General features: G+C 45.8%; 1 protein-coding gene across 2 annotated transcripts; it reads right to left on the bottom strand.

Annotated features, from left to right (window-relative positions):
• Positions 1 to 1,101: 1,101 nt before the first annotated feature.
• Positions 1,102 to 19,823, bottom strand: zbtb7c (zinc finger and BTB domain containing 7C). 2 transcript variants are annotated; one of them, XM_076163583.1, is made up of 4 exons: positions 19,720 to 19,823; positions 4,553 to 5,303; positions 3,747 to 4,426; positions 1,102 to 2,902 (listed from the first exon to the last, which is right to left on the bottom strand). In XM_076163583.1, the coding sequence occupies exons 2-4, from the start codon at positions 5,276 to 5,278 to the stop codon at positions 2,290 to 2,292; spliced, it is 2,019 nt and encodes a 672-aa protein (XP_076019698.1). In that variant the 5' UTR covers positions 5,279 to 5,303; positions 19,720 to 19,823; the 3' UTR covers positions 1,102 to 2,289. The 2 variants fall into 2 exon arrangements, with proteins under 2 accessions (XP_076019698.1, XP_076019699.1); XM_076163584.1 differs by lacking the exon at positions 19,720 to 19,823 and adding an exon at positions 10,546 to 10,917.
• Positions 19,824 to 21,137: the final 1,314 nt, after the last annotated feature.

Genomic DNA, 21,137 nt, shown 5'->3' with positions numbered 1-21,137 from the left:
AAAAGCAAACTATTCAACCAGATAGTGGTTTATTATGGAAATAATCTGATAACAATTTAATTTCAAGCACTTTCCAAACCTTGGAGTGTTTTCAAGAAAAAAAAACAAAAAAAACTTGGCGCTCCAATGATAAACAAAGACAGATACTAAGATTTAAACCATGTGTGATTATCAGAGCACATGGCCAGTCATGTGCTACTCCTCATGCAGTAAGGTGAAGCTCTACTGGATTATTTGCACGTTTTTAGAACGAATGTGGTGAAACCTGGAGGAAACAGCTGCTGCAGACTTTCCCTGCCCCACATCAAAGGATGAGGGCTCCACTCCCACACAGTCTTTCCACCACATCGTCTTCAAAGTCATAAAGAGGAAACTAAAAGACGTTCATTGGTAAAGGTCTGTTTCTTTTCTGTGGTACCTATGGGTTAGAGATGTACACGTAATTTTCAAGTTTTAACCTAAAGTGTCTAAAGCCAAAATCATTTCTGACCTCTGTCATGCAGCATGTCATACAACTGTTAACCATCAATCTTAAAACTTTAGCGCCCTCTCGTGGAATCAAATTGCAACAAGCTGAAAGACCATAATGTGAGTTTACATTATAGAACTTATTTCATGTAAACTCTTTTAAAACTTCCAGAGCAATATTTCATTTTACATGATTTTGATATTCAGGTATGCCACACATGTTCAACCTTATCACTGATATTAAACATTGATTTTGATGCCTTTTGTGCGTCCAAATCAGCTTCGATTCAGATTCGGGAACTATCAGGCTCAATGCTGCAATGCTGCTTATTCCCCACTAGAGGGCAGAGTAAAGAAACACAATATAGCACAGCACTGAGAGACATGAAATAGACTTGAATGTGTTTTCAGGGAAATAAAGCCATTCCTTTTTTTTTTTTACTAAAACCAGTCAATCATCCGTCTGTTTGTCTGATATAAGCTATTTTATCGTATAATGTTATCTATGTAGTTTTATTGAGATGATAAGATTTGTTTTTTTAAATCACATAGACACACATACCAAGTTTCAAGGACAACTCTTGGGCCGAGACAAAGTTCCACATTTAGTGTCTTTATAAAACAGATTTGCAAAATATAGCCAAGGCTCATTCATTTAAATACGCATAAATAGCAAGAAAATATTTTCCCATTTCAATTCAAACAATTTTACATAAATCAGAGATGAAGGTTGTAGGAAAATGGGACTGAGACCCTGTTGATTGTTGCAGCAGAAAAACACAAGCAGTACGTAGCTAAAGCGGCAGGTGATAAGTCAGAAATAAACATCCTCTGAAGACACATATTCATCAACATTAATAAAGACGTCGTATTCAAGTCTGTGAGATATCAAAGTCCACATCTTTGGATGGATTCCTCAAAGTCTTTTAAGAGCGATATAATTTCATATCATCAGCAACGTAATAAACACCACCCAATGTTTGTGTCTATGTACAATAGTGCAGACAAAGAGCTTAAATCAGAACAAGGCAGTAGAAGGATATTAACACCTTATCAAATATCCTGATTGATCAAACTTCAAGTGGGTTCCCTTTGTTTTGGAATATTATTAAATGACCAAGATGCAAACAGACGTGTGAGCAGGTAGGCGTGTCCAGCCTGGGCCTGATCCTCTCCTCTAAGTACTGATGGCTCCTTTTGAATGAAGGATGTTTTGTTATTTATTTATTTATGTATTATTATTATTATTATTATTATTCATTTATTTATTTTTATGTTAAAATGGTTAAGGAATTTTTTTTTAGAATTATTTTGATTGTCTTTAACATAATCACATGTTTTACATTCATTATATTTAGTCACTAATTTAAGACTGAACAATTACATCACATATATCAGGTTTTTGTTTCTTGCATATTTTGTCCAAAAGTCTCATCATGTCCGGTTACAAGGGACAAACTAGAGGAAAGGAACTGATGGTCTTTAAATTAAGAGCATTGTTGTAGCTAAATAATGTAAAATATGTATATTTATATATATATATATATAATGTATATATATAACAGCATTCCAGTAGGTTTTCTTTGAAAGTGATGTGAAACAGTTTGGCTCTAATTAAATGCTATCAAATTCTTCGTAAACATTCACAAGGCTGAAACAGCATATGCATAAAAATGTGTGAAGGGTTTTTGTAATTGAAGTGTGTGTGTGTCGAATTGCAGCCACGTCAGCAGGCTTCAGATATTTGCTCGTGTCGCCGTTTCATTTAAAAAAAAAAAAGGTGCTTCAGCTTCACTTTGCACATTAGCAGAGACTTTCTTTCTATTTGGCCGGCTCGGGGATGGGAGGTGCGCGCTCCAGTCTCATGGTCCAGGGGTCAGAGGTCGCAGCGTAAAATGGCGAGCGGCTGAGCACTTCTTCCCCAGCCAAAGCGAAGGCAAACACCCCCCTCTGCCTCCCCAGCCGGGCCTTCTCCTCCGCCGCCATGTGTTTCCCCTCCGCCTGCTGCTCCTCCCTGCCGGCGCCGGCCACACTCTTATATCCCAAACCCCGGCTCCCCAAGCCCAGCATCTCCCCAAGTCCGTGACCTTTCGCCCCCTGGTACGCAGAGCTCAACCCGTTCTCCTCAAAGCGGTTGGCGGTGGCGGCGGGGGGGCACAGGAAGTTGCTGGTGGGCGCGGACCTCCAGGCGGCCGGCTTGCGGCCTCGTCGGGGGCGCGAGATGCGGCAGCTCTGCCTCTTGATGTGTCGGTGCAGGTGGTCTGAGCGTGTGAAGCTCTTGTAGCAGTGCTCACACTGGTACGGACGGACGCCCGTGTGGATGCGCAGGTGGTTCTTCAGGTCGTAGTTGTGGACAAACTTGGAGTTGCAGTGCAGGCAGATGTAAGGACGCTCGCCTGTGTGCTTCCTCATGTGGATCTTCAGCTTGTCTTGCCTGAGAGAAGGACAGAAACCACTTGTGTTTACATGCTGGGGATGGAGTTAACGCACAGGATATACAGTAGAAATGGAAAGTAACCAAATACATTTACTCTAATACAATGATTAAACACAAACTGAGGTCAATATTTCTATTTGGAGGTACTATCTACTTTCCTTGAGGGAAAAATTAACTTTAGACATTTATCTTTATGAGTTTGAAGCTGCCGATTAACAATTTTGAATTCAACGTGAGACAAATCTTGTATCTCCGTATATTTTGCACAAAATCTCCAAAAATTCTTCACCTAAAACCATGAAAATTAAAACAAAAGCTGTAATCTTTAGTCTTTGTATTATTATTATTTATTCAATTTTCTTTCTTTCTCTCATGAGTCCACAAATACGATGCTCAGCACTAAATGCTTGTACTAAATACGATGTACTCAAACGAACGATTTCCGTCCATCTCCCTCCACTAAATTTCAACTCTACATTTCTCTCCAAGAGTCGGAGGTTATTATAGCCGCTCAGTGATGAAGATGGTTCCGGTTCAGTAAACACGTCCTCGTTCAGTGCAGTAAAGTACAGGTGGAAAATGTGCCAGAGCAGCAGGATGTCGGTGAGTGAGGTACTTTATAAACTAATGCACAGACACCGGTACGGGGGGCTTTCCACTTCCAACTCTTTGATATGCAAATGAGGTTTAAAAAAAGAGCCAAACAGCATTGGGTACTTTTCTGTTAACACTGCTGTTTTACATAAGCGGGTACTTTTTTACTCAAAATCTTTTGGAACATAAAGAGACAGAGATAATGTTTGCATTTGTTGAGATGAAATGATGAATTAGTTTGGGCTACCTGGTGAATCGCACTTCGCAGATGGTGCACATGTACGGTTTCTCCCCCGTGTGTGTCCTCATGTGTCGCGGCAGTTTCCCGGCCCCTTGAATGACCTTGTTGCAGATGGGACACTGTTGAGACGCTTTGGGCTTCATCTTCCTCTCCTCCTCCAGCTGCCAGGGGGGGAACAGCGCCCCCAGGTGGGACGCCGAGCTCAGGAAGCTCAAGTACGACCGGAAGTCGGCTTCGTCCTTAATGGGACCCAGCGAGTGTCCTTCTGACGCCACTGAGCCTGCGTTCATGGCGCCGCCCAGGCCGGAGCTGACAAACTCCTTCAGGAAGTCGCCGTGAAGCAGACTGGGCGGCACTTCCTCTTTCATCTCCTCCTTGATGGTCTCTCGTTTGACAGCCAGATCCAAGGGCCTGGAGGCCTCCAGCTGGGGCCGCGCTGGGGCGGCGTACGGGTGGGGGAGCCGGGCCTGCAGTGAGCCTCCGGCGTGGCGATGCTGATGGTGGCCGCCGTCCAGGAGCTGCTGGGGGAAAGCGGGAAACTCCGCCGCCCACATAGAGGGGTAGAAGCCCGGCAAGAGGGGAGAGAAGTTGGCCCTCCTATCCAGAGCGGACATGCGGGGGTACAGGCCCTCCTGGAGGAGAGACTCGATGGAGAAATCCTTCAGGGCTCGACTCTCTATGCTCTCCTGGAACACAAGACAGCAGTGTGTTAAAAGTATCAAGCAGAGTATAAATAGAGGTCAAAGGAACTCATTTCAGGATATTTAGTAATTCTCCTACTCCTGATCTCCAGGATCAGAGGTGTGTGTTACCTGTTTGCCCCTCATGGTGTTGGGGGACTCGGGTTGGGAGCGTGTGTGCAGCTCGTACTGCTGATGGTAGGAGGAGGTGCTGGGAGGCGGCGAGTCATCTCTCCCTGTAGGCGTCCGCAGCCCTCTGCTCTCAGACGACTGCAGCGACCTCTCGCTCACGTTGTCCTCCTCCTCCTCCTGCTCGTCCTTCCTCGACCCCATGTCCTCCTCCTCCTCCTCTTCCTCCTCCTCCTCCTCCTCTTCCTCCACCTCTTCCTCTTCCTCCTCCTCTTCTCCCTCCTCTTCCCTCCCTCCCCCTCCTCCGCCTCCTCCACCCCCGCTGTCCATGATCTCCATGCAAACGTTGATGATGCAGGGGATCTCCAGCATCTGCGCCGCGTTCATGATCTCCTTCACGTTGGAGGCCGTCACCGTCAACGTGGACGTGTAGGCGAACTCCAGAATGGCCGTGAGAGACTCGGGAGCCACAAAGTCGATTTCGTACACCGCCGCCGTGTGATGGTGATGATCTCCTCCGTCGGTGGTTGTCACCGTGAAGAGCTTCTTGAAGTACTGGCTGCAGGCGGCCAGGACGGAGCGGTGGGTCCGGTACTCCTGGTCCCGGACGATGAGGACGACGTCACAGAGCAGGCCGTCACGCCGCTGCTCGTTCAGGCTGCAGAGGACATCGCTGCTGTGATTGGGGAAGGGGATCCCAATCAGGTCCTCTTCTCTGTGATGGACCATGGTCCTCGCTTTCTCTGGTGGTTTTCTAGGGGGCAAGAAGAAGAAGAAGAAGAAGAAGTCAATACCTCCATTAATCCTCAGCGATAATACTCTCCTCTTCACTCAACAGCTTTGTTCTCCAGTATTTTCAGATTTGGTTCCACTTTCAACATTTATACCAAAAAGGAATTCATGTCCATATTCCACATTTTTCATCATTTTTCTCTAAACTCTCCAAAACAGCACTTCAATGTCCAAATCTGTGGATATTATAAGTCTGAGATGCTTCATAACGAACGTACGTCTGCTTTTGGCGCTTGAGCACAGTCAACATCAAGTATTATCCCAGTATGTTCTCGTATTTGGACGGCCCTAATGGCTCCTTTCTAACACACAGGGATGAATGACAGGATAATAGAGTCAAATTGCTCCACATACTGCCTCTCAGGCAATCTCAGGCGGACGCAGCGCCACATCCGATAAGATCAATCAGAATGTGAGAAATTTGATTGGAGGAGTGAAATATGAGCGACGAGTGGTTCCACTGTCGACATGCGGCAGAGCGGCGGCAGGTGAGATGAGGAGGTTTCTCATATAAGCTTTGATATTTGAACAGGATCAGAGGTTCGGCTCTATAAGGTTTAAACTGAGGAGGATATTGTTAATACAGAAGTACGACTCCACTGGAAACGCCACGACCGGATTGTCTGTTTTTATTATCAGCTTCCTTTGTGTGCCATCTGTGCGGCAAAGGGCGCCGAGTGGCAAACATAAAGCGTCTTGGTTTAATCAAACATTGCATCTCTCCAACCTGACGGCAGAGTTGAATGTAGGACGAAAAGCTATACTCGTTCTTGAATTCTTGAAACTTGATTGTTTGTGCGATAATGTGTGCTGCTGTCCGCCGTCTGTCTCTTCTGCATGATTATATCGCACAGTTTGCGAAGGGATTTGGGGTGAGTTGGAACAATTAAAGAGGTCAGATTGTACTCTAGATACAGTATCCTGTCTGGGTGCTTACATCGCACTCTTTCTTCTCTTCGCTCATTTGATTTACAGCGTCATAATCAGATTGTGGTGCACAGACAAATCTGCATCCATTTTGTTGTTTTTTCCTCAGGTCTTTCTCAGCCCACATCTGCCTGCCTGAGTTCCTACCTGTTGATTCACTGCGTTGTTGTTTACAGTCGCTGGTAAAAGAGCCTTTGGCAGCGCGCTCATTCATTCACATCTATGAATAGAGCTTAAACTTAGCACTCCACACTTGGTGGTCACTGCAGGCATGTGTAGATAAACACTTTGAAGCGGCTCCGCTTGCCACAGCTGCATTGTTGACTGGCTCTAAATGGACCGGGGCTGAAGCCGCACTGACACACACATATACACACACACCCCAAGTGTGTCCCTCCTGTCAGTCTTACTATGGCGAATCGTCGCAGAGAAGTAATTGACAAAGTACCCCAGTTTATTAGCTTTACTATTTAGATACTAATTGTACATGTTGTACAATGTTGTACATTATATATACACATAGTTTATTCTTGTCGACCCTGTTGCTAGGAAACAGCTTCATGTTAAAGCCATTTCTATAGTGCGGACATTATTGGAAAGCCTATAGAGGTAATGGTGAGATACAAGAACAGGAACAAGAGAGAGACAGAATGAATATGTGTATTTAATATTACACACACACACACCCTGCAGTATTGTGTGCAGTGGAGTATAACCTCAGGCAGCATGAAGTACAGCCTAACTCCTTACATTGATCCTGCGTCTGCTTCTGTGAGGGGGAAGAAAGTCTTTACATACGCTGTGCTCCTCATATATTAAACTAATAGCCTGGGTAAAAGGTGAGCCGCTGTGTGGTGAGAGAGTGAGGGAGGGATCAGATGGCCCCGAAAGTTCCCTAACAGGTTGCACAAACACCAGCAGAGGGGCCCCTCCCTGCAACAGCCTGCCAACGCAAACAATAGTGCCGAGCTTGGAACAACACTGAGTGGATAAGAGGGAGAGAGAGAAAGAGAGAGAGAGAGCAGGTCTGACTGTGAGGGCTTGGCTCACCCTCTGTCATTCGTTTGCCAGGGATCCATCCCACCTACTCGTGGAACTATGGGACACGTGCTGCTGTTGGTGTTTGTTCGCCTGGTGCCCCAGCGAGCACCACTCCCCTCCGTTCCCACTGTCTCCCTGCCACCAGCTAGCGCTTAGCTCTTAGCGGCCGGCCCCTAATTACAATGTGGAGAGGATCTAAGGATGTGCCACATAGACAGGGAGGGGAGGAGGGCACAGCTTCTCCACCGCAAGGTCCTGGAGCGACATTTCATCAGCCAAACAGCCTTAACCCTTTAGACGCCACCCCCACCCACCCATCCCTCCAAAGAGCCAGGGTGGGGACGCATTGTGAAAGAACGATAATTACTGCTGTAGACTTCTGGCTCCATGTGACTGTGTCTTATTTTTAGCAGGAGCCAAAATTCCGTGGGGTAAATAAGATCGACTCCACGAATCGATCGTTAACTTTGCGCCTCTTCCGCGTCCGTCATGTTCGCCGACTGGATCTAAATACCAAACTGGACGCTGATGGACGCTCTGGCTTCCTGTCTGTCTGTCTCTGTTCCCTGCCTGTCTGTAGCGGACACGTCTCCTCTCATGCCTCACTTAGTCACTAACACTTTCAACTCCACACTCACGCCCCAAATTATGTGTCACCTCCACTCTCCCAAGAACTTCATCTGCTTTCCCGCTTTATGACCACCAACCTCCTCCTCCTCCTCCTCCTCCTCCTCCTCTCCCTCTCCGTCTCCTCCGGCCCTTGTGGTGCAGCTGTATCATCATTATGTGTCCAGGTCCAGATTGGCTAACTTGTCCCCGGCCCTGACCGCTCAGGCCACAAATCAGCAGCTAATGTCCATCTCAGCCCCTTGTCACAGGGCAGACACTCATTTGGCCGGTAAGCTACAACAGCCAAAGCCGAGTTTATCGCTGTCAGGCCGCCGCGTCCACCTGACCCACATGCTAAATCACCAGCAGCCAGAGCCAGAGTTTCCCCCCTGTCACACACTGCCCATAGCAAACACCTGCTAAACAACTGTCACAGATGGACAATTGCGCGGCCAATAATTTAGAGTATTGACAGTCAAACTTCACCCCATTGTTAGGAGAAGACATTCATTTGACCCATAATATAAGATAGTCCATTATCGCCAGTGTAACAGCGGTGTGTGTGTGTGTGTGTGTGTGTGTTTGTGTGTGTGCAGCCTGGACGCGCACTGGGTTTCATTGTCAGAAGGGTTAACATTCTCTTAATTGGTGTCAATTAGAGGAACAGCACTGAGAGAGAAATCCAGCATTTACACAGCAGGAGTTGTGTGTTTCTCCTGTTTATCCTCTCAGTAATGATGGAAGGTCATCCTCCACATTTAAACATTTAACTGCACAACTTTAGGGCTTAAAAGTTGAAGTATCCTTTTGGACAGATGCGTGACCTTTCAATGTGAATCTATTGTGAGTGTAAACCAAACCTGGTTTAAGGTAAATCTCATCATCGCCTTGGTAACAAATTAAATTCATGTAAGAATCTAAAATCTAAAACAGAACCGCACTTCAAATTAAAGAACAATAGAGGGAGTTACCAAGGTTCTTTTTAAAAAATATTTCACCATACAAATAAATGAATTCTAGTCTTTAATATGAACTTTTTATTAATCCTTTAAATCATAAACATTTTGACAGATTCACATTATGATATGAGCATTTTAAATGATTATTTGAAGTGATATTATGAGGTATAAATGTGGAAGCAGTCCTCCTATAGTGCAATGTGGAGGCCAATTTACCTGGCTTGGCTCCTTAAACGGCATGTTTGCACTAAGTGTCATCTCTCTCGCCTTCGGGGGGGCCCACAGCTACACACCATTATCTGTCTCACCCCAACGTAAACAAAAGTTTGTAGTTCGGTGCCAATTATCGCTTCCCTGATTAACAGTTCAACTCTTAGACTCATTCTCTATCAAACTTAGGAGGGGTTTCTATTTATTCAAAATCACCTCTCATTTCTGTTTATTATCTATCTCATGGATTCTGCGTCACAAAAGATGATGGCCTGCACGTAAAAAATACAAATTGAGGTTTTGCCAAAGCTTAATTCTGCTTATTTGTATATTTCTAACATTTACAAGCCTTAGACGCCCGTTTCAGCATGCATGGGCGTTGCGGTAATCTTTATGAAAATGGAAATGAAAACTGGCTTTTTAGATGAATATTCAAAGCCTTATAAAGTCATGAAGACATCATCAGTTGTAAGAAATTACTTAGAGGAAATGTCATTAGTTTGACATTGATTTATAATCAATTTCCTGCCTCAGCTTGGATATCAGATGAGCAGATGTGTCTGAAAATGTTCCAGTATCTGCACATCTTACAATCCAATATGAAGTATCCCTTTACGTGGTTTTGATTTGAACCTTTTAGTTTAAATATCAAATTTAAATTTTAGTTGCCAGTTCAGGGATACTCTGCGTATTTTTTATAGTTTCACTGAATAATGCAGCATGTATGAATAAATCTTACATTTATTAGAAACATCAACAACGCGTAAACACTCGACTGACAAACCTGCTCATAACATTTTGTAACTACATGATGTAAGACGTCCATAAGCTGAGTGACAACAAGCTGAGCTGTAAACAATAATTTACAGCTCAGCTTCAAATCCATAACATGTTTTTTATTTTGTCCAAACTCTCAGACGTTTCCATTAACTGAATGGATCACCTGAGGAAAACTTCAAGAGGAACGCCACATAAATATGAAATCACTCAAAACTGGAACTCCAGCCTGGACTTAGAGTGAGTTCAGTTTCCAGCACCTGTTGTTCAGATTCCAGTCGTGGAATTTGCAGCACAGGAGACATTCAGCACTTCACATTATTTTGGAGACAATATTTGACACAACAGCCCAAATGATTCCAGGAGTCATGAAGTGAATCCGCCCCGGTTCACTGACCTGCTGCTGACCTGCTTGCACCTCATCAGGCAGACGGAGACACTCGCACACAAACCATCTTTTAAGTAGGCGCAAACGACTGATGCACGTGTACACAAGTGCACAAGTGGCAGCTTGTCCGTGCGCACACACACTCCGTAACAATGTGACAAGTAACAACGGACATGCACACGCAATCACACACCCATGTGCATGCCCTAAAACTCTGGCATCCACATAAATTTGCACATGTCTTGATACGTTCCTCAGCATTCCACAGAATCAACACTCATCTCCCACTGTACCTTCCTCTTCGCGATGCTCCTCACGTGTATCTCTACTCAGAGGCTCTGCTGCTCCTCGGTTGACCTCTCAGCATCGCCTCCTTTGAGCGAAACACAGCTGTCTCTCTCTCTCTCTCTCTCTCTCTCTCTCTCTCTCTGTCTCTCTCTCTCCCCCTGCCAGTCAGCGGGTCTGTCAATCAGTCAGTCCATTCACAAGCTCTTCAGATGCCCATTCACAAAAAAAAAAAAAAAACACAGAAGAAGGAGAAGAAGAAGAAGAAAAACACCCGGGGAGGAATATCCAATTGAGAGACGCAAAAGCAGCGAAACGGACGAGAGCAGAGAGAGTGTGATTCTTGTGTCTGTCTGTACGGCAGAGTGGCTAGTGTGGAGTTTAAGTCAGGCTCACTGTTGTGTGTGGCTCATGTAGGACGAGCAAGAGAGAGAGAGAGAGAGAGAGAGAGAGAGAGAGGAAGGGAGGGAGGGAGGGAGGGAGGGCAGCAGCACTGCGCTGTGGAGATGTCGCACCACTAGTTTTTATAGCAGGGTGGGTAGCTGGAAGATAATAATACCCCATCCTCCTCCACAACACAAGTTTAAGCGCACTGTGTAATAAGCCCATGGCGCAGACACCCTCTGATTTAGGTCAGACAAAATGAATTTTTAGTTGTGTTTGAGTGGATTTGGGTATAAAGGGACCGGGGCAAAGAAACTGGAAGGGGTTGTTTGGGGAGACTGTGAAGGAGGGTGAACAAAAAAGGAAAAAAGGAAAAGAGAGCGAGAGAGAGAAAACTTGGAGGACTATTTTGTGCACCTCTGTTGGTTTAGTCTCAAGCTGAGAGGAGGAGACGGATGGATGGACTCACAGCAGACGCGCAATCACAGAGACACACACACACACACACACACACACAACGACGGCAACTTACAAGCCAGTTAGACTCGGTTTCACACCTGTTTGTGCCGTTTCCTTATCCGCTAATGCACTTGACACTGTGGCGCGTCCTGGAGTGCACGAGTTCAGAAGGTGGGGCGTTCGAAGGACTACAAACACTCCCCGCTGTGCTCAGGACCCTGTAAAAGTGCTCCAATCGCTCACTTGTGTAAATTTGCAAGTATTATTAAAGGCGGACTGCTTCTAAAAGGGCATTAAAGCAAAAGAGGCGACTAATAACACAACTCAGAGTGTGCAGCTGCCGCCGTCGCAGGCGTGATCCTGTTTTGAGTCAGAAAGCGAACAAAAGCGGGGTAGCAGTTGATGAACAAACCACCTTGGCCGGCCTGAGGAGGAGGAGGAGGAGGAGGAGGAGGAAGAGGAGGAGGAGGAGGAAGAGGAAGTTTGTGCAGAGTAGAGGTGAAGAGATAAGGCGTCGCTGTAGAGGAGCAAAAACCAGTTTGGCAGCAGTATTGGGGAGAATTTGTTTTGAGAGTTTGCTTCAGGTTAGATTTAACGCAAAGTACCACAGTGGTGTTCAAGACGGTTGAATCAAAGTGTGTGTATGTGTGTGTGTGTTAGCGTGGAAAATAATCTACAACTCATCAACTCATTCAACCTTTCCCCCCGCCCCAATTGAAATCAATGAGTAGACGGAACAAACACAGGGACATCGATTTCTCCACTGGAACTTGTGGGAAATGACGCTTAATTATCAAAAATTCTGAGAAGACGCTCAGTTGTACCGGAAACAGACTGAAATGACCTCATTCTATATCAGATCTTATCATTTACTCGAAGGCAATAAGACTTTTTAGAAGCGAATGTGTGACGCATTTTTGCAGTGAGAGAGACAGAGAGACAGGGAGACAGGGAGACAGAGAGACAGAGAGACAGAGGGACAGAGAGACAGGTAAGACAGAGGGAGCGAGACTTTCCTGTCCTCTCCCGGTCGAGACAAACGTTTTACTGTGACGCCGCACATTCACAGGATCTCAAACAGCCATTGGGCGAGGGAAGATTTCCTGTATGACTTCATAACACCACGCCCTTTGTGATAGTTTGCTTACAGGCATCCGGGCTACATCTCCTACACTCAACCGCTTTACAAGACTGGATCCAAAATGCTGGCGGCTAAAATCTGAATCCTCTGTTATTTCACTCGTAAAGACCGAAGACATTTCTTTTGCTCCACTCCACAAATCATATCCGACAACCGTGCAGTGAAAACAGTGCCGGCCTAACCTACACAAACACAAAGCAGCGGACATCAGACGTCTAAGCCCGCTTACCCTTTGGGGGAAACACGGGCCGGAGCAAACCGCCGCCCATGGCCCCGGTGGTTTACACTGTTTGGTGCATGATGAGTGCTGAAGCTGGCATCTGAAATATATAAACAGGGTTAGCCACTAACTGCTCACAGGCCAGTCAGACGGCCAGACAAACAACACTCACCGTCCTGTAAGATCAGATATCTATTCTAACACTTCCTGCCAGCCTTACGCGCCGCAGGGACCGATTGTTTCCGAATTCTTTACAAAAGGGGGAAAGTCATGTCCAGGACTTTGTGACAAGCCGCGAATTACAGAGGGAAATGGAGTGGTAGCTAGCCGATCTCATTCGCGGCTCAATGGGAGGCGGCCGAAAGAGAGAGAGAGAGCGAGAGGTGTCTTGCGTAGTCGAGAGGCGCGTTTTCCTGTGGCTGTGTCTTTCTCTCCGCGTCTTTGTCTCCCTCTTTCTTCCGTCTCTCAGTGTCTGATTCTAAAATAGATCCATCTGTTGAATTTGAAATATCATGCGTATTTGGGAGAGGAGAGGAGAGGAGAGAGGAGAGGAGAGGAGAGGAGAGGAGAGGAGAGGAGAGGGGCGGCATCTGCTGCAGAATCACGTCCCACTTCTACCTTCAGCGGCACACAAACGGACAAGTGTGTGTGTGTGTGTGTGTGTGTGTGTGTGTGTGTCTTGTGCCCTTGCTCTCTTGCACTCTTGGCAAAATAGGACAGAAAAAAAGAATTGAAACGTGAGCAGGAGTTTCCTTTGTGAAGTGAATCGGTTCAACTTCTACTTCTAATTGTAATCTGTTGAAATAAATCCACAGTTACTCCTCACAGAACCACAGCCACACTGTGAGTGCTGCAGGAGTGTCATCTTATCTGGCTAAACACAGATTCCTGCGCCCTCCATCCTTTGTCAGAGCTTCACCGATATGTGCTGCTCCTTGGCCTGCCTGTCTGTCTGTCTGCCTGCCTGCCTGCCTGCCTGTCTGCCTGCCTGTCTGGCGTCTTAACGTACCTGTTTACTGCCACCTGCTGTGCCCAGAGAGATACACACACCAGATCACCAGATTGGCACAGTGGAGGGTCTGCACGTGTGTGTGTGTGTGTGTGTGTGTGTGTGTGTGTGTGTGTGTGTGTGTGTGTGTGTGTGTGTGTGTGTGTGTGTGTGTGTGTGTGTGTGTGTGAAGCATCATTACATAAAGTAAATATACTGATGAAGGTGAGGCTGCCATTCAGTCACTATTATAAATGTTAGTAAAGATGAAGACAGATCACTATGTACTAAACATGATTGACGTTTGACACATTTTACCAAGGAAACTAAAGGCCACGCCCACACCTAACTTGATTTCCTGCCATCTTAAAAACTATTTGTGTCTTATCTCCAATCTCCAATTTTGAGAGTCAAATGTCACAACATTGTAGCCCAACAAAAGTTTTTTTGAAAATATATTGTGTGTGTGTGTGTGTGTGTGTGTGTGGCGAGAGTCATAATTGGAGGTAGGAACACTCAAATGGTCAGAGCCTGGAAATTGTTTCTGTCAGTCCACTTTTCCACATTTCTACAGACAAACAGGGAGAATATTCCAACAACATCTCAGGTCGCCGTAACAACTGTAGGCTGCATAATGTAAAAGAAAGTTCAACACAAGTAACAGTCGTGATACCTTTGATACTGGTCCCCTAGCAACAGCATATATAAAATATCTTCTTTACCTAGCAAATATCAATATTTACATTGCAAAAAAAACACATTTTTATACTTGTAGTATAAAATAGTATTTAGTACAGCCCACACCTATGTCCACACACACACACACACACACACATGCACACACGCACACACGCACACACGCACAAATGCACAAATGTAGCATTTCTCAAATACCAAAGGAGACCTGCATGTGTGCAAACCTGTACGCTCACATGAGAAAGCGCGTGCAAATAACAGCGAACACACACTTAATCCGTCACTCATTATCTGGCTCAATCACAGATGCTCAGACAGAGTGGTACGCACACACACATAACCATCCATCATCGCTGAGAGGTCATTAGAACTCACCTTGGAGCATGCTAGTCGGGCGAATGAGGTGAGGGCGTTTACTTTCTGCTGACCTGTCTGTTTGTGCTGGAACTTTCTCCCATTTTGTCTTTTTTTTTTTCAAACATCCTAATCAGCATTAGAAAGTTTGCCAGAGGAGCCGTAAACTACACTGGCTGCATTTTCAGAACTAAGAGTACTGAAGAGAGGTTGATTTAATCCTTCTGGCAGACTTACAGTTCTTCACAGGTGGCCATCATGTGTTGTCTGAGGCCTCTGCTGTGTGTGTGAAAACTGGATATCAATGGTGGTGTTTGTTGAGGCTGTAGAGATGATTACTCTGTGCGTTTGTAGCCGTTGTTGTGTACCTGATTTGAGTCTAGCCTTTATTGTGCATGTTAAAGTAATGGCTTTTGTTTCTTGGCCAAAACTGAGAACGGAATGTTCAAGATATCAAAACTCCCAACCTCCACTGGCACCGATGTTGCTACAGAATGCCTTTCAGTATTGTGTTGTATTCATTTGATTGGATTGGTGTGACTATTTGTGTGTGAGCGTGTGTGTGTGTTGGGAGGGTCGCCGATGAGGACAACTCCTTATGGTGATAACGAGGAGGCCAGCCTTGGTGGGACAGCCTCTGTCTGCCCTCGGGTAGTGTGTGTGTGTATATGCATGTTTGTGTGTGTGTGCGTGTGTGTGTGTGTGTGTGTGTGTGAGAGTGTGCGCGCCTGTGTGTACGTGTGTGTCAGCAGGAGAGCCCTCAGGCACTCTGGCACCTCCTAATTAAAACCAGTCAGGCTGCAGGGCAGGGGAGACAGATGCCTGTCATGCCACACACACACACACACACACACACACACACACACACACACACACACACACACACACACACACACACACACACACACACACACACACACACACACATGCACGGCACAAGGTGGCGGCCCGGCGCAATCATGCACATGTTCATACACACAAATACAAAGTGTGATGCATAGGTCAGCTATTTTTGGACACACACCCAATCTCATCCCACCCACTCAGGTATCACACAGGTAACACACACACACACACACACACACACACACACACACACACACACATCTGTTGCTGACCCAAATACGTCAACAAGACAAACACAGAGAAATCAGCACAGCAGTCACATAATTCATGTTAATAAGGTTTGGAAAGCAATGTACCCCAAAGGTAAGAGGGAATTTAAGCGCACACATGAATGTTTGTGTGTCCTTACTGACGCATTGTGCACCTGTGTGGAGAGTTAGCCTTAGGTTAAAACAAGTGTGGCTAATTAGACCTGAAATCAGCCCGTGTGCTCTCATTAGTTGTATTGCTAAGTGAAAAACCTGCTGGATTCTGGCCAAGGTGCATGCCAGACACACACACACACACACACAGACTCACGCACGCAAGCACGCACATCCACGCACGCACACACACACACACGCCGCACTCTCTCACATACTGTCGTGACCCTTAGTAGCCTCCAAATTGACACATCTCTCCTTCTCCTCCACACAGAATGAGACATAATTGTCATAAATGTCTATTACCTACAGTCTCTGTCATATTTCATCTCCGTTCCCCCCGATGTACGGCCCAGAGCTGCAGGCTACCACAGATAGTAGTTAGTGGGCTAACTGCTGTTTGTCTGGGGTGGGTGGGTGGATCAAGGCTCGCTCGCTCGCAATACTGAAAGGCTGCTCTCCTTTCTCTCCCAGTGATTAGATAGCACAAGCAGGACAGCAAGGCTAACCCACACACTCATGTCTCTAAAACTGCCATGCAGCCCTCCTTTCTCTCTCTCTCTCTCTCTCTCTCTCTCTCTCTCTCTCTCTCTCTCTCTCTCTCTCTCTCACTGCCTCTCACACACAGGTGGGTGGACCCACTTATTCAACCCAGATCTTTCTTTCAGACATTATGAAATCGTGCTCTCTTTTTTTCTTCTTCCTCCCTTTCTTCTTTTCTTCATCTACCTGTCTGGTGCAGAATCGCTCTCATCCCTGTGCCTCTCTGTAATAAACCGACCAAGAGCTGTCATTTTCTGATCTTCTTTTAATTTTCGCTGAGAATCACGTCTCCTTGCACTCGTGCTGAGGCTGGGTAGGTTGCCAGTGGTTACAGGGGCCTATTTTCGATTATCATGGTAACGTTTAGGAAACACCTACGGTTTGTTTCAGCCTCGGCACACAGGCGCACGGGTATGACAGATATTGAAATGTAAGGATATAATTCTTTAATAACCTTGATCAAATGCAAATAATGAGCTGCAGAGTCTGAGCCACAAACCCATTCAACCAGAAGTGGAATGGCAGTCATCAAGAAGGATTTGAATAGGGAAATTATATGTCACAAATGTGTGTTTTGGGTGGTTAGATGGGTACAGGATGTGCTCCCAGGTGACCTACTTGTTAAAGTATGTCAGCATATATATCGGCCACTTTATAAATCAGAAACAGTGGAGGATGAACAGTAGCAGCAGAAAGAGAGAGAGAGAGAGAGAGAGAGAGATTGGGAGGAGGGGCTGAGAGGGGGTGAAAGGATTAAGCCAAAAGGGCGCAACCAGGCCTCCAACCTCTGGGTGTGCGAGTGTGAGTGTGTCCTGCTTTGTCGTCTCAGCCGGGGCGTGAGGCAGTTTCGTGCAGGAGCGCAAGAGTACACAACAAATCCCACAGAAGGAGCTTTTTTGGCAGGGCTCGGGCCTCCCACCCACGGCAGCCTCTTCAAGCCTCCTCCCATCCTCTATTCATCTGTGAGGGGCGGCTTACTCACCCAGCCCGGCTCCACACACACACACACACACACACACACACACACACACACACACACACACACACGCATACAACAAAACCTGGCCCTCAGTTCTACGGAGGAGGGCTGCATGTACACACACGCGCGAATGAAGAAGTGCACGTGCGTCTTATGGTTTGTGAGGGTGTCTGCATGGCGTTTAGATGATGGGGTGACACTTTTGTGGTGCAGGCACCGATCTGATCTCCTCTCAGTCCGCTTCGACCTGGAGAGAACGCAGTGTGTGTGTGTGTGTGTGCTAGTGTGTGATTTTAGACAACCGTGACAAGATGACATCTGTGTCACTGGAGGTTAGAATCAGAGTGTGTATCTTCTCCTAAATACAGTTATATAGGCCTGCCTACATGCTGTCAGGTGGGAAGATGGCGTGTGGACTCATTGGCTTTGTCACTCTCGTAATGAACACATTGCATCACCGGTCTGTTATTGCAATTACCAAATTGCGTCCTCAAACGTTTGACACGTTCGTCCACGATACTTTCTCTGCCTCTCGCGTTCAACAAGATACATACATGCTTGTGTGCATCAAATGTCAACAAAGTGTACGTCTGACAGTGTTTGTTAACCATGCCAAATGAAAAAAAGACAAAGGTCCCGGGAGACTGTATAACAGAAGAACGGCGAGGATCAGGTTCAGTTCTGACAATCCTACAGCGAGAGAGAGGGAGAGAGAGAGAGAGAGAGAGGGAGAGAGGGAGAGAGAGAGAGAGGTGTGCAGACAGAAAGCAGCAGCCAGGGTGTGTGTGTGACTAAATAGGTGTGGTGGTGTCTGATAGACTTTATCCCCACCTAACCCCTTCTGTGCTCTGTGACAGGAAGAAGCTGGATATCGTGTGTGCTACTTTTTGAAATAATTTAACAATGAAGGCCGATGCAACCTCTTTTTCTAATACTTGAAGATGACTTTAAACTTCAGAGCTCTTCATGGGCCTCATTACACTGAGCCTGTATCACTGATCATCACATCTTTATAATGGAAATGAAGCCAATGTACCTTCATGTGGATTTGTGCTGCATTATCTAAGGACTTTTCTCAAACCCTCACTGGTAATTACAATTCCGGCATTACATGATTACATGTAGCTGTCTGAAAGTCTTTATTCATCAAGTCTGAGATGTGTGAAGTTACACTCAACACTGAAACCAATGCAAAGACCCACACACACACACACAGACGCTCACACACACACACATGCACACACACACGCACGCACACACACACGCGCACGCACACACACGCACGCGCACACACACACACACATACACACACATACACACGCACACACACACAGCTTTGTGATGATATCTCATATTGTTTCCACCAACAGGAACTGTGAGAGATTTGAGAGCGCCTATATATGAATTATAAGGTTTTCAGTTCATAATGGCGTCTCACACACTGTTTGTATCTGACAGGTGAACCAATTTAAGAATTTGAAAAGCTAAAAAGTTGAATGAAGTTAAATCTAATTATCGTATTATTCCTCATCTGAGAAGAGTGAAAAGGTGACTGAAGAAAATTTGTCAGAGTATTTCAAGGCAACAGTGTCAATGTCACTCGCTGGCATGATAAGAATAGGAAAGGACAATATAAATACATCATCCAGTGTGTGAGCATAATGTCAGTGTACAAGCTGCTCCTACATAAACAAGTTAAAAGTGAACGCTATCAGTCTCTCAATCTCATCAAGCTTTGTCATGCTTTCACTTGCTTCCTCCTCTCTGTGCAGTGAAGGAGGAGGCTTGCACTGAATATGCATCCGCAGCACCACACACACACACACACTGCCACACACACACACACACACACACACACACACACACACACAGAAAGTTATCTGACAGCAGCCGGGACACTTTGGTAGCTCCTGCTCAAACCAAACATCCGATTATAAAAAGTTTTGGAATGTGGAGAAAAAATTCAATTCAGACTAGGAAGAGAGACGAAGCGATTCTATTCAAAGGTCAGTGGGTAGCAGATTGTATGTATGCAACAAACTGAAATTTTGCCACAGCAGCAAAAGTATGTTATTATGTCTTTTTGAGGATATGGGAAATAGTATTTGAGTGAGAAACAAATCGAAAAGAGACAGTGGGATGTTACTGACCTTTTAGAAGAGAAGTTTTGATTTCAGTTCCTCCTCTCACGCATTCAGTCCCTGTCAGGAAACTCAGCACTGTCTCAGCACTGGCTGACTTGTGAAAGTAAGAGAGAGAGAGAGAGAGCGAGAGTGAGCGAGACAGAGACAAGAGAAGCTCAAATTTGCTCTGAAGGTGTGTCAGTGATTTGGGGGAGTGAAAAGGTACCGTACCACGAAACGGTTATCTAAGAAACACAACAAAACAAAAACTGCTACACCCACCAGCCTCAGCCAACACCCCTCCCTCTTTCTAAACCAAAAGTATTTGGCAGTGTTCCCTTCAAGTCCACCTGTGCTTAGGGGAGGGGAGTGACACATACACACACTCATGGGCCAAGCCTGAAAACCTGCTTGTGAGCCTGGATTGGAGGCAACGGGGCAGCCAAACTGAACCAGGCTGTGTTGGAACTGCAGGAGATCGGAGGGTTGCGGGTCTGATAGGGTCTGATAGGGTCCCTTAAGGCTTGGGTCTGGGTGCCAAGAGATGGGGCTTGGGGGTGCTGGAAAAAAGGCCGAACCTGGAAGCATGGGGCTGTGGAAAACTGGAAGGGTTGAGGTTAGCCAAGCCGAGGCTGATGTGCAGCTGGAAAAAAAGGCCATTGGGTTGTGAAAAAAAAAGGCAGAGGGAAAATTGGGGAAGAGGTTGTTGCAGTGTTGTAGTGCAGCGCTGAAGCGGTGGGTGGGTCTGGGCCGGTGCCAAACAGGAGCTTTAGGGGCTCGTATCAGGTATCAAACAATAGACATATCAGGGGAGAAAAGAAAGAATGGAGCACTGAGGGAAGTGTGTGTGGTAGGGCTGGTGACAGTATCTGAGTGTTTATGGGTGTGTGCAGCAGTGTACCAACCAGTACCTGGCAATATGTGAAGAACAATGGCACTTGGAACCTAATGGGAATATAATAAGAGGGTGTAATCAGGAATGTTAAGGCGTCTGAGAGCGTCACAGGGAGCGATTTGGGAATAAAAGACTTAATAACGACCTAAACTAAACTGGAAAGGTGAATCTGAGGTATAAATGAAACTACACATCAGCAGTTAGGTTGCATTTTTTGTGCTTTATATTTGAAACCATTTACTTCAACCTCCTCCAAGAAATCAGTTGTGTTACTTGTGCAAACTCGCAGGAAACACACATAGCATCATGACAAAATGCTGATATGTCATCTGTCCATTCTATCCTTTATTTATTGAACCATGTTACAAGCTGCGAGTCACATAACATAAAAGCAAACTGTTTCACTTTATAAATTTTTAAAGATTTTGCATGCAGCTGCTTGATTCGGTCGGCTGATCACAATGTTTGCTTGTGCAACATGCTGGACTGCAATAGAATCCACTTGGACCCCAAATTCAAACCCCCCCCTTTTTTTTACCGTCATTTATAG

This window comes from Genypterus blacodes, unplaced genomic scaffold, assembly GCF_046128005.1.
Source record: "Genypterus blacodes isolate CSIRO-AG114 ecotype Tasmania unplaced genomic scaffold, CSIRO-AGI_Gbla_v1 ptg000133l_1, whole genome shotgun sequence".
NCBI classification, from domain to species: Eukaryota; Metazoa; Chordata; class Actinopteri; order Ophidiiformes; family Ophidiidae; genus Genypterus; species Genypterus blacodes.
This window is presented reverse-complemented; position numbering and strand designations above follow the sequence as displayed.